Genomic DNA, 14,616 nt, shown 5'->3' with positions numbered 1-14,616 from the left:
TTTAGGGAAACACTGCCCCTTCCCTCCTCCGCAGTTAACATTCTAATGTATGGGTGCGACAACAAGGAAACGCTGACAGCAATAAACGCACACGCGTGTGAATGCTAAAAAGAAAAACAGCCAATTTATTCGCAGCGAGGGCAGAAGTATGTGAACTGTCAAAATCAATTGCGATGGAAAAAGCAGCATTTTTAATGTGGATCTTGGCTCATATGTGAACCAGCCCTTGGAGGTCCGCACCTCCCACCCCAGCCATATCTTCCCCACCTAACAGTCTGAACACTTCCATCGTCTCCTGCATCATCATTCCACTTAACATTGGCCAGCTGCATGAAGGGGGTGGGAAATCTCTTCAGAGCTCTTTGGCCGCTCTAGGCAATGGACACACGGTACCAGATTCCTTATCTTTCCCCGCCCCACAAAGGATGCCCAACATTCTTTCAAGTCAAGAAGCTCCTTAAACCTCCTTTCCATCACTCTGGGCAATTCTTTCTATACTAGACTCAAGCCTGCACTTTTTACCACTATTCTTCATCACACGTACGCCATCCCCCTCCATAGCTTTTAAACGCTTGAAGTGTCTCTCTTCTCCAGCAGCTTCATTTAACTATGAATGTTCTCGTTGATGCCTCTCCACTGGATTTGTGGGGAGCCATCAGCCAGAGTTCAAAGGCAAATGCCTGGTCCATAAGGATGAAGGGACACATGGGAACTCCACTGACTAGCACTGTTAACCCATAAACGACAGTGCCTGCCTCAAGCTTATCTGCTGGTCGGGATGTCCGGAAGATGGCCATGTGACTTCTCCCTGAAGCACTGGTGTACACAGCCATGAACTGGCCTAGGCATCTACCATTTCCTCCAGAATCATGCTGTAGAAGCAGTTTCTACTCCATCCCATGCTCCTTGGAAGCCAAAATATGGATGCGAGGTGAATCCAGGGCACCACTAAATTCACGAGAAGTCAAACTCACAGAAGCCTGGGAGGATTTTTCCTTCACCCTGGCATTTATCACACTGGCAACATACCATTCATTTGGAACACTGACAGTTTCTCAGAATATCTCATAAGCTGTGGGTTTGCCTACCTCAAAGGTGATGCTTAGAGGCAGGTAGCCCACATTAAAGGCCAGCTGGTTCAATGTCAGCCTTTTCTTAAGGGACTGCTCTGCACATCACAGTGTACTGCTCTGCAGTACTGGTGTGGTGTACTTGGACAGTTGGTTGAATGTTGCCCTAGACATCCGCTAAGTGCCTCATCAACACTCAAGAGGAAATATAGAGCAAATAAGAAGGCCCAATTAAATAGGGGGGAGGAAGGATGTGGGGGAGGTGCTGTGAACGTAACTGCTGAATGGTCAGGTATTGCTGTGCAATCTGACCCAAACATTGATACATTTGTGGTGTTGTGGGGGATTACAAGTGACTGGCTATGTACTGTGTCTGCAATGCACCCCAAAACACTAGTCTGTCTTTTGATTAAGGCAGCTGCCTCTGCTATGCACTGGATTCTCTCACAGCTGCAGCCATGGTTTGACTACTGTCCCTAATACTGGTAGTGACATGGTAGATACATCACACAGAAACCTAGCAGTCTTGCAATATCCATTAGCGAGCCTCCACAGCCCTATTCCCAGTGTCCTTTTTATTCTTTCATGAAGTTCTTTGCAAGCTGCCCACCATCTGACTTTCTCTAGTGCTTAGCCTAGCTTCCCTCTGCACATCAGTCAGTGGCACTTCTTCCTGCAGCTATTTTTCCACATAAGCAGTTTTCATGTTGCTCTTATTCTTGTTCATTTATTATGCCTAGAAGAAAGTGTAGAAAAGATGGAGAAAGAAAGAGTTCAGAGGTTAGTCCATTTCTGACCAGTTTGGAGGTTCTCCTCTGGAAGCCTTGAGTAGGAACAGAGGAAAGCGCTTCCCTTGAGACAAATATCTAGAGTGGGTACACTTCAACTCATGGATGCTTCTGTGCTTCAAGTCAAAGATGGTGGAGCCATCTGGTTCCTTGAGGATCTGCTGGATGGTAAGTACAGGTGCATCATTCTGCACTGTCCAACTGATCGGCAAATATCCCGAGCACTGACTTCCTGAAGAGAAGGTGTTCCATTTCTGTTGCACTATCTAGGTTGAACAGAAGTTGCTGGCTTTGCTCCTGTGCCTGTTTTTCCTCTTGCCTCTGGGAAAAGAGAAGAGCATGAAGGGTTCATTCTGGATCAATGCTATAGCCTTGGTGAGTGGTGGTGCCCTTTTGTGCATGTTGGTGATGTTTGAAGATTCCTCTTCTCATGGTGTTAGCTCTGGCACTGTGTCTCCAGAGATGGTACTTGAATGGGACTTCAACCTCTGATTGAAGACTGATTTGGAGCCTATATATAGTTTGCGCTGCTGTAGAACTGCCAGGATGGGGTAACCCACTCATCATGAAGAAGTTGTGGCATCTTGCAAGTCTTGGAGAGGGCTGCTGAGAATGTCACTAATGGAAGAGGAGTCACTATTGCTCGGTAGACAACTTGGGTGGGGCAAATAAACAAACCATAGGTAGGTGCTCCCTATCTAGGATGCACACCTTAACGTGGTGAGGGGGTTTGAGAGTGTTGAAGAAGCGGAGAGCAATGCCGTCAGGAGTCTAGACCAAGAGGCTAGACTCCTAGCAGGGGCACCCAAGGCGGAATGGTCCCAGCTGAGACACCAAACTAAGATGCATCCAAACTCAGAGGAAGGCAATGGCAAATCACCTCTGAATACCTCTTACTACAAAAACCCTATGAACAGTATCCAAAATGCAACACGAGATAGTGCTGGAAGATGAGACCCCCAGGTCAGAAGGCACTCACTAACCTATTGGGGAAGAACAAAGGACAAGGACAAGTAGCACTGTGATTAATGATGCAGCTGGGTCAAAGCCTAATGGAAGCCCAAAGGCTGATGCGTAATGCGAAAGGAGAGTCCGGTGTTGTATGACGCACACAATAGGAACTTGGAATGTGAGAAGCATGAATCAGGGAAAGTTAGAAATGGTCAAGCAAGAAATTGAACGTATTAGTATTACAATACTTGGCGTGAGTGAATTAAAATGGATGGGAATGGGACATTTTCAATCAGGCAACTACAAAATATGTTATGCAGGAAATGAGAAATTAAGAAGAAACGGGGTTGCTTTAATAGTGAGGAGTGATGTAGCAAAAGCAATTAAGAGCTATAACGCAAGGTCTGAGCGAGTTATATCACTGAGATTTAACAGGAAACCTATTAACATAACCATCATCCAAGTCTACGTTACAATGGCAAATGCAGAAGAGGAGGAATTGGAGAGATTCTACACAGAAGTACAGGAAGAAATTGATCACACACCAAAACAAGATGTGCTGATAATCATGGGGGACTGGAATGCAAAAGTAGGGAACAGAGAAGAACTAGGAATTGTGGGGAAATGGGGCTTAGGAGATAGAAATGAAGCAGGAGAAAGCCTTATTGAATTCTGTGAAGCCAATAATTTGTTTCTTGCAAACGTAGAAAAATAGTCCCTGGAACGTAGGGACAAAGATTACAATAGTTATTGTATAAAAATAGGACAACAAAAAGGGTAGAACAAGAGCCCTATTCCAAAAGATTAGAGAAATTAAAAGGAAATTTAAACCAAGAGTAGGGATGTTGAATAATCAACAGAGGAACACACTGACTGGCCGAGATGAAATAAAAGGAAGATGGAAGCAATACACTGAAGAACTCTATAAAAGAGATGCAAGGATGACAGATTCATTCACAGAGGAACTGTATGAAGAACCAGAAATTTTAGAATGTGAGGTGAAAGCTGCTCTTCAAATACTTGGAAGAAACAAATCACCAGGAACAGACAGCATACCAATAGAGTTGCTACAAGCTACTGAGACTGAATCTGTCCAAATTTTGACAAACAATTGTCAACAAACATGGAAAACTAAACAATGGCCCACAGACTGGAAGCATTCAATATATATCCCAATTCCAAAGAAAGGGGATCCCAAGGAATGCAGTAATTATCAAACTATTGCCTTAATATCCCATGCAAGTAAAGTAATGCTCAAGATTCTACAACAAAGGCTCTTACCATATATGGAGCGAGAAGTGCCAGATGTCCAAGCTGGATTTAGAAAGGGGATATATCGCAAACATACGTTGGATAATGGAACGGACCAAGGAATTTCAGAAGGAAATCCCCGTGCTTTATAGATTACAGCAAAGTCTTTGATTGTGTAGATCATGAAAAACTATGGTATGCTTTAAAAGAAATGGGGGTGCCACAGCATCTGATTGTCCTGATGCGCAACCTATACTCTGCACCAGAGGCTACTGTAAGGACAGAATATGGAGAAAGTGATTGGTTCCCCATTGGAAAGGGTATGAGACAGGGGTGTATTTTATCACCCTACTTGTTTAATCTGTATGCAGAACATATCATATGGAAAGAGGGATTGGACCAAGATGAAGGAGGTGTGAAAACTGGAGGGAGAAATATCAATAATTTAAGATATGCAGACGATACCATACTACTAGCAGAAACCAGTAATGATTTGAAACGAATGCTGATGAAAGTTAAAGAGGAAAGCACAAAAGCAGGACTACAGCTGAACGTCAAAAAGACTAAAGTAGTGACAACAGAAGATTTACGTAACTTTAAAGTTGACGATGAGGACATTGAACTTGTCAAGGATTATCAATACCTTGGCACAGTCATTAACCAAACTGAGGTTATCATACTTTGGACACATAATGAGAAGACATGATTCACTAGAAAAGACAATCATGCTAGGAAAAACAGAAGGGAGTAAAAAATGAGGAAGGCCAAACAAGAGATGGATTTATTCCATAAAGGAAGCCACAGACCTGAACTTACAAGATCTGAACAGGGTGGTTCATGACAGACGCTATTGGAGGTTGCTGATTCATAAGTTGTAATCGACTTGAAGGCACATAACAACAACAAACAAAGGTAGGTGCTGGGTTCTCACATAATGCCGAGCTCTAGTTACAACGAACCAAAGATTGTAAGCCAATAACAAACCATGGCAGTTAAACCAGTTAAGCTGCTGGGCAGAGGTCAGATTATCAAATAAACCATGGTTTAATAAACCATGGCTTAGCATTACATGCGAACCAGCCAGAGAGAGTGTGCTGGTGGATGAAAGTATCCAAGGGTGCTTGTGTGCTTCTCTAGGGATTTGATGAGTGATAGTGAATTTGCCTTTTTAGGAGTACTATGCTGTTGGCCACAACTTACACTTAACTTGTGTCTTTGTAAAATAAACCCAAATATTACAAAAATGCCACAAGTCTCTAGCGAACTCTCAAAATGAAGCCAAACCTAGGTAAACACCACACCTGGAACTTCTCACTACTTGGGAAAGTGCAAAACATGTAACAGTAAATGAAATCTCATATATGTCTCAATATGTTATTTAGTTCCCAACAGCAATGATGTCCAAGAATGAATAACTGCATTTGCTCATATTCATCTGTCCACCTTGTTTTCTCTCCAAATGAAAACTGTAAGCTCTTTCGGACAGGGATCTGTCTTTTTTACCTGAAGTACCCTGTATATTGATGACAATTGTTGCTGATCTACAGGGAATCTTAGATTAGAACAGTTGGAAGGATCCTATAAGGCCATTGGGTCCAATATATATATTAACATTTGTTACACATTTCACTGGCCATACAGCTGAACTTTTATTTGCTTAGAAATCCATTCTCTCTGTTCTTGGCTGACGTATATTGACGATGACAAATGTTGTAAAAATGTTCCAAACAAAACAGGATTTTTAAAGCATAGCTCCCACTGATTGAATTGCAAGTTAAAAAAAAACACAGCTCCTCTCTTCAGTTTGTTTGAAATATATCCTTACTCATATGTAGATTGTTGTTACTACTATAGTAATGTGCTTGTTTTTGTTACGAATCTGAAACAGGGGGTGAGGGTGAGGACTCTGAAACAGAGAAGAGGAAGGGGATGCATGGCCAGCCCCAGAAACTCTCTCAGATGAACCAGTGGACAGCCCCTTCTCCACACTCCCCTAGCCTGAGGAGAAGACACTGCCATCCTCTGACTCAGAGGACCCTGCTGCAGAAGGCCCAGGAAGATCTAAAGCTTCCCTGCTCTCTTGTATGTTGAAAGCTGGACCCTTTAAAGAACAGCATCATCTTGCAGCACATGTGCTGCTAACAATTAGGCTGCACTCACTGTTGTTGCTGCTACTACAACAACAACACAAGGGCTCCATTTCAGCTTGAACCTTGCTAGGGCAACTTCAGTGCTCTGTTTCCCAGAGCACAGACTGAGCCTTCCATTGCATCTAGCCTGGACCTTGTTCCACCTTGTCTTATACCCTGTTTAGCCCTTATCTTGCCACAGTGCACAGCGCTATCATTTTTCTTTTTTAAAAAAAACAAGATGACACTGCAGGACAATCACTTATCTCCACCCTCAATGGCATCTTCATTTAAGATTCTTGGCAGTGTTTAATAGATAACTGAAGAGATAATATTAGTATTATAGTAGGGCCCCGCTTACCGGCACTCCGCTAATGCAGCAGCTTTAATTCCCCTGTTTAAAGCCGATTTTTGAGATTTTGCAGCATTTTCGCGCAACACGCCCCATTATAATCAATAGGTTCCGCTTTACGGCGATTTCCGCTTTACGGCAGGGGTCCGGAACGGAACCTGCCGTATAAGCGGGCCCGCCTGTACTAAATTAAAAGTAATGAATCCCGAAGTTATGAGCTCAGAGAAGGACTTATTTTTAAAAACAACTATCATGTTTAGGACCAGACAGGGTGCATTTTAATAACGTTGCTGTCCTTATTCTAATGCCATTATTGTCAAGAGATTCAATAGCATATTTAGACAATAGGATGATGAGATATGATACCCCTCCAAAAAACCCTTTCAAAAGCTTTTTAACTTACTGCATTGGACAGGTCTGGGACACTGGAACTGTTTCCTTGCAGTATGGGAGAGTGCACACCATCTACAGTTGGATGCTGGCTACAGTGTTCAGAGGTGTGAGCACTGGAGACCATTTTCCCCTGCAATGTAGCTCCAACCAATATTCCAAGAACTTCAAATGCCATTCCTAAAGTAGAGGGAAAAAACACCTTTTACAAACCTGAAATGGTGAATAACAATTGATGAGGTCCAGAAATTGCTGGCCACATCTGCAGGCCCCACGTTATGATGCAAAACGATTTTTGGGACAGTCCCCCCCCGACTCTCCAAAATTTGTTCTTTAAATAAATACATTCTGCCCACACCCACTTTTACACTTGGGGGTCCAGAGGATTGACCATGCGTCAGTGTGGCCCTACGCTCAAAAAGAGGTTAGCCACTCCTGCCTTAAAAACAATGAGCTCTTGTAGGCAGAAGTAAACTTTCTGGGCATATTTATCTTCCTACAGTTCAAGCCAGGGTACTAGAAGACACATGGAGCCAATCTACATGTAGCACCAAATAATAGTTTGCCATTACATGAGTGAGTCTCAGGCTTTCATGTTCCCTCCTCTCCTCCCTTTGCATGCTTCATTTTCCACCCAGCATCTGAATCAGGAAAATACTGTTTACATTTGCCCTCCAAACTAGAACTGAAACCACTTTCAAACAGTAACTTCCCATTCTAATTTGGAGGGCAAGCATAAACAAAATTTGCTAGTTGGATCTAATAGCAACAATGGTTTGCCTGAAACTGTAAGGCAGAATCAGGGTGTGGAAGGTTAGGAGCAGAAGGCAGGGGATGAGGAAAACACATAACTCACATAACACTAAAACATAGTTTGGCATTACATGTGAACCAGCTAGGGTTGCCAGGTTTATGGCCTGAGACTGATCCTGTAATGGGAAAAACCACAAGGTGGAATTCTCCTTTCCCCCTGCACAACTTTTAAAGAAGACCTCTTAGTTGCCAGGCTCAGCCTCCAAGAAAGTTGCAAGAACACCTGCACTTGGCTGACTTTCTCTTCTCCTAAAGATACAGGATCAGTCTCAGGCCATGAACCTGGCAACCCTAGAACCAGCCCATGAATTTTCTCTTTCAAGACTTTTTGTCCCAGCTCCCAAAAGACTGGAGGTTCCTGGTAAGTAAGACTAACGGTATGCTGTTGCTGAATCTCGCTCCTTCTGGTCTGCGCTCAGAAACATCGTGAGAGCAGCATACGGTACTTGAAATAGCTGTAACAAAAGCCATACATTTCAGTTAGGAAAACATGATTATTTATTACATTTATACCCCGCCCTTCCTTCCAGTGCTTAGCATCGTCTTTTTCATTTTAAACAGAATGCTCCCCAATGCATTTAGGCACAGGAATACTGTTCCTTTTAGAGACAAGCTGTATAAAATGTGCAAGAACTCAAAAAAGAAATCAAGGGAGCATTGGCCACAACCCTGAATAGAAAGAGTTTCTCTGCTCAAGGACAAGGCTTGCCACCCCAGCCATTTGTTCTGGTCCCCAAACACCCTGCTGATTTTGGCAGTGGTGGCAAAAATAAAAATAAAGGAGAAACAGTGGTAGTGTGGCCAGCGACTCCAGTGTACTGACATACATCACCTTCTCCCCTGTCATCAGAGCAATCATTTGATAAATGGGGAGGGTGTGATATCTCCTCCTCCTCAGCTGCTGTGTGCGGGAGAGTATAAGGTGACCACACCCACCAATGGCAAAGGCTGGCAAATAGTGATGCAGCCCTTAGAGGGTAGAAAAAAAGGTTAGCCACTCCTGCTCTATAATTTCTTGAAATGCTGTTCTGCACAGGCACAGATCCCATGTGTGTTGACTGCAGAGCGGAATGATTAACGCACTCCCTGAACCATGATAAAACCTATCAGGAAAGCTACATTGCTTATCCTTTATTTTAAACTTTAACATTTAAAAGCAAGCTTTTCCAACAAACAAATTACTATTTCTTCACAAAAATTACAGGCATTTTTAGATATGACACCAGAAAAGCATTTTGTATTTCTTGCTTCTGTAACAACTACTATTAAACCTACATCATCACTGGCAATCACTCGTGGGCGAGTAAGATTGTCTTCCAAGATAAAGTCTTTAACGGTGGGTGCGTAAGTGACTGTGGAGGCCAATTCTGGATCCACACAGCCTCCCACAGTGAGGACATAGGTTTCCAGATGGAAGATGGTCACGATGAGGATTTGCTTGACGTGCCTTCCGCTTAGCTCGCTTGTCCCTTTTGCCCTCTACTCGTGCTTCTTCAAAGTCCATAGCACCTTCGATAATGGCCGACCTGCAATTAGGACGCTCCCAGGCCAAAGCTTCCCAGTTCTCAATGCTTATGTTACATTTTTTAAGATTAGCTTTGAGAACATCTTTAAAAATCTTTTGCTGTCCACCGATATTCCGTTTTCCATCCTTAAGTTGGGAGTAAAGTACCTGCTTTGGAAGACGGTGATCAGGCATTCAAACAACATGGCCAGTCCAGTGGAGTTGATGTTGGAGGATCATTGTTTCAACACTGGTGGTCTTTGCTTCTTCCAATACGCTAACATTAGTCCGCCTATCTTCCCAAGTAATTTGCAGAATTTTCCGGAGGCAGCATTGGTGGAATCTTTGAAGAAGTTGGGAGTGGCATTTATAGATGGTCCATGTTTCACAGGCGTACAGTAAGGTCGGTAGCACAATGGCTTTGTAAATAAGCATTTTGGTCTCCCTGCAAATATCCTGATCCTTGAACACTCTACACTTCATTTGGGAGAATGCGGCACCCACAAAGCTCAGACGATGCTGAATTTCAGCATTGATGTCAGCTTTTACAGAGAAATGGCTGCCAAGATAAGAAAAGTGATCGACATTCTCCAGCACTGCACCATTAAGCTGGATTGATGGTGGTACAGAGGGATTGGTTCGCACTCGCTGATGAAGCACTTTGGTTTTTTTGATGTCAAGCGAGAAGCCAAGCTTTTCATATGCTTCTGCAAAGACATTTAGGATAGTTTGAAGATCTTCCTCTGAATGTGTGGAGACTACATTATCATCGGCATATTGAAGTTCTATGACAGAGGTTGTAATTACCTTACTTTTTGCTTTCAGCCTACTGAGATTAAAAAGCTTTCCATCTGTTCGATATGTGATTTCCACGCCAGTGGGAAGTTTCCCCACAACAAGGTGTAGAATCATGGCAATAAAAATAGCAAATAAGGTCTGAGCAATGACACATCCCTGTTTGACGCCTGATCCCACTTTGAATGGATCACTTTGAGAGCCACTGTTGTCCAAAATTGTCGCCGTCATGTTGTCATGGAGGAGTAGCAAAATATTCACAAATTTATCAGGGCATCCAATTTTCAGAAGGATGGTCCAGACAGCAGTTCAATTTACAGTATCAAAGGCCTTAGTCAGATCAATAAACTCCATATACAGAGGTTGGTTTTGCTCCCTGCATTTTTCTTGAAGCTGTTGTGCAGTGAAGATCATGTCCACTGTCCCCCTGGAAGGGCGGAAACCATTTTGGGATTCAGGGAGGATGTCTTCTGAGATAGGTAGGAGGTGATTTGCGAGGACCCTTACAAGGATTTTACCTGCGGTAGCTAGAAGAGAAATGCCTCGGTAGTTTCCACAATCTGTTCTATCACCCTTCTTAAAAAGAGTGATAATTATGGCATCCCTAAAGTCTTCCGGGATCTCCTCCCTCATCCAGATTTTTTCAATGACCTTATGAAGTTGTTGTGTAAGTTCAGGCCCACCTTCTTTAAAGACTTCAGCAGGAATCCCATCAGGTCCACTAGCTTTGTTATTCTTCATTTAGTTAATAGCTTTACTGACTTCATCCAAATTAGGGGATATTGCAAGCTCATCTCTAATCTGTTATTGTGGGATTTGCGAGACGTCATCAGCCACAATAGAGTTACGATTAAGGAGGTTGTGGTAATGCTCTTTCCAACGCAATGCAATAGACTCTTTGTCCTTTAGAAGTTTGGTACCATCTATTGAACGTAAGGGATTTGTACCATAATTTGTTGGTCCGTAGATGGCCTTTGTGGCATTAAAAAAGCCCTGTGCATCATGAGCATCTGCAAAATGCTGGATTTCTTGAGCTTTCTTTATCCACCAGGCATTCTTAAGTTCTCTAGTTCTTCTTTGGACCTCAGCCTTTGCACTAGCATAGATTTTTTTCTTACCAGCACAGTTAATGTCTTTTTGCCATATCTGGAAGGCTTTCCTTTTCTTGTCAATTATATGTTCAATCTCACTATCATTCTCATCAAACCAGTCCTGATGTTTCTTAGTTTGGTATCCAATAGTTTGTTCACATACTGCAATAACGGAAGTCTTCAGTTTAATCCAGTGTTCCTCAATGTTTTCAGGAAGTTCCATAGGTAGATGTTTCTTGAGAGTTGTTTGAAAGCAAGCTCGCTTAATAGGATCTTGAAGGGCGTGGATGTTCATTTTACGCCTTGGTTTTCTTCCTTGGAGCCTACGTTGAGGAACAATATTAATGGCCATAGTGGATCGAATTAATCGGTGATCTGTCCAGCAGTCATCGGCACTCGTCATGGCCCTGGTGAGGAGTACATCATGATGATCTCTGGCAGGGACAATTACATAATCGAGGAGATGCCAGTGCTTCGACCGAGGGTGCTTCCATGATGTTTTAAATTTATCTTTCTAGCAAAAGAGTGTGTTTGTGATAACAAGATTATGCTCTGCACTTTTAGTCAGAAGTAGAATTCCATTAAGGTTGCAATTGCCAACTCCTTCTTTCCGAATGGTTTCTGGCCATAAATCAAAATTACGCCCAACTCTTGCATTGAAATCGCCCAGGAGGATAATTTTGTCCTCCTTAGGTGTCTCTGATAAGGTGGTGTCCAGCTGGGTATAAAAATTTTCCTTGATGTCTCCTTGATGCATAAGCAATTGTTGCCTGCTGGTTTTTGGCAAGTTTTAATCGGAGAGTTGAGAGTCGTTCATTAATGCCAGTAGAAACTTCTGATAAGAGCTTCACAAGATCATTTTTAATAGCAAAGCCTACTCCATGTTTTCGTCATTCTTGTTCAGGTACTCCTTTCCAGAAGAAGGTGTAACCTCCTTTTTCTTCCTTCAGTTGTCCCTCTCCTGCTCTTTGAGTTTCTTGGAGTGCTGCTATCAGGGCCGATTCTAAAGGGCGGCCAGGTTGGACACTGGCCCGAGGGCCCCGGAGCTACAGGGGCCCCTTAGGGCCCTCCCACCCACCCCCGTGAACCACGCCCCCCCCTTACCTGTCAGGCAGCTTTTTAGTATTGCCCTTAATGAAGATGGTGGCCGCAGCTTCCCTTAAGGTACTGAAGCCGCTGCCGCCACCTTAGTTGATGGCAGAGATGTGTGCGAGTAGCACGCACGTGTGCCATCAACAAAGATGGCAGTGGAGGCTTCATTCCCCTTAGGGAAGCCACGGCCGCCATCTTCATTAAGGGCAATGCTAAAACAGACCTTCATTAGGGCAATGCTAATGCCCAGACAGGTAAGGGGGGCCGTGGGGGGGCGAAGGGGCCGGGGAAAGCTGATGCCTAAGGGCCCCCGCATGCCTGGAGCCGGCCCTGGCAGCTATGTCAATATCAAAACATCTCAACTCCCTTGGAATGATGGCAGTCCTGTGTTCAGGACCTTCACTATCTGTATTGTCCAGCAATGTCCGTATATTTCACGTTCCAAAGTTCATTTGTCTTTTGCGACCGCTAAGTGGTGACCCCACTGGACGCGGTGATCCAGTCAGAGAGATGATGCACACAAAGGGTGAGAGAAGCACAGAAGTGCTGCTAGTATATGTCTGAAAATGCCCACTCATTATCTTACAAAAAGGAATATGTTTCTTTTAAAAAAAAGGCACAGTAAGAATAGTCTGTTCCAGGATATCGCACTGAAGATATCAAAAAAGGATGCTTCAGGACTGGCAGAAACCTTTTAATGATTTTATGTGGGAATATAAAAAGGCAGATATATGGAAGTTTTTTCTTTCTTAAAAAAAAGCTGCTTGGTAGGAACAAATATAGAACTCTACTACTGCTGCTGCTAATTGAAAGCTATATTTGACTTGAAAAGAAGACCAAATAGAAAACAAAATGGATAAATGTTCAAAAGGCTACTCTCTCAGGTGAATTAGGAGTGTTAAGTAATTACAGAAATAATTACCATTGAAATCAGTGGGTATCTTTGCTTCAGAGGTCCTCAGTGGGAGATGTTGACTGCAACTGCCAACAATGGAAGAGCTGCCTCCATCACAGCTTAAGCAAATTTCAGTTGCTTCCTTCATGTGAAGCAGTTCCCCATGCAGTTGCATCTCTCAGCAGTCTGCCACGCTGCTGAGCATGTACATGAATTGCCCCCCCCATTCACTATAATTCCACCACAATTTGAACCCAGTGTTAAAATCAAGCAGTCTTGATTGAATTAGGTTAGCCGAAAGTACAAAGATTATGTACACTGGATCCTAACTGTCTTGAAAGAGGTAACCACTGCGATTAAAAGGCCCACAGCAATTATCCCAGGGCCTCTCAGGCAGAGGCATCCCCTTGTGAAAGTACAAAATTTCCAAAGCCTAAATAGGCACAGGGAAGGCCTGAAGTATATGAGAATGAGCGGACACAAATGTGGGTACAAAAACTATAATCAACTTTGAGGGATATTTGCACTGAGTAATGAATAACATTCCACAAGGGTGGAGCGCACTTTTCATCTTCAAAGAATTAAGAAAAAAGGCACGCTAATGTAAGGCATTGTTGTTTCTTGATCCATTTCCAAACAGATAATAGCAAGGGAACTGAGTAAATATTTCAGATAGACACACAAACCCATATCTAACTTCTAAAAGCCCATTATTACACAGTATAAAGGCCTGAGAATTTTATAGAATTTAATAGCTGTACCTCAGGCATTAGCTAACGATGTCAACTAAGAGGGTCAAGCAATCACTGGCTCCCCACCTAATTGTTCTTTGTTTTCGTGAGAGTTTCATTAATGTTGTCTCATTTACCTGACATGATCTGGAGAGATGTTATATACTAATATTCTTTCAAAAAGCCTTTGCCGTGTGTTACCAGATCTACATTAAAATATGATGCAGGACAGTTTTCATTAAGTGGTCTGATTAAATCTCTCTGAACTTTCTAAATTAATCAAGTTACACTGGAGAGATGCAGTTCTCTACTCCCTGTCTTATATTACTGATGGGTGTCTCATCTTATTTTAGAAGTAATTGTGATCCAAGTGATATGATACACAGAAGCATACAGCATTTGCAAATAGCAGAGAAAAAGGATGTCAGCATTGATCAACTTACTGTAGTCAGTGCCTGGAAAAGGCAAGAGAAAGTCAGATACCACACAACTCTTGCAGATATGAAGAAAGGGAAATACCACAGCAAAAAATAGGTCACAATAATTAAAGGTGTACAACCCAACAACCTGGAATAAAAACAATATGGTGCACATCAAACATACACAGAAAGTTTTTTGATAGCTTAAAGCTAAGAAAAGGGGTAAAATCTGTCCGGTTAATAATTTTAGGTAGTGTTAGTAATACAATTCATTTTCCATGCAGTACTTTAGACTGTATGCATAAAGAAAACACAAACACAACATGTAATTTTCAAGTATTACAA

General features: G+C 42.7%; 1 protein-coding gene across 3 annotated transcripts in view; it reads right to left on the bottom strand.

Annotated features, from left to right (window-relative positions):
* Window positions 1-14,616, bottom strand: part of MFSD2B (MFSD2 lysolipid transporter B, sphingolipid) — a 78,687-nt gene that overhangs the window by 30,953 nt on the left and 33,118 nt on the right. For all 3 annotated transcript variants that reach the window (XM_061622713.1, XM_061622712.1, XM_061622714.1), the window contains exons 4-6: window positions 14,296-14,419; window positions 8,121-8,199; window positions 6,945-7,111 (exon numbers count right to left, since the gene is read on the bottom strand). In XM_061622713.1, coding sequence (XP_061478697.1) covers window positions 6,945-7,111; window positions 8,121-8,199; window positions 14,296-14,419 — 370 coding nt within the window. The remainder of the gene's footprint in view (window positions 1-6,944; window positions 7,112-8,120; window positions 8,200-14,295; window positions 14,420-14,616) is intronic.

The sequence above is a fragment of the Rhineura floridana genome, chromosome 4, assembly GCF_030035675.1.
Source record: "Rhineura floridana isolate rRhiFlo1 chromosome 4, rRhiFlo1.hap2, whole genome shotgun sequence".
NCBI lineage: Eukaryota > Metazoa > Chordata > Lepidosauria > Squamata > Rhineuridae > Rhineura > Rhineura floridana.
This window is presented reverse-complemented; position numbering and strand designations above follow the sequence as displayed.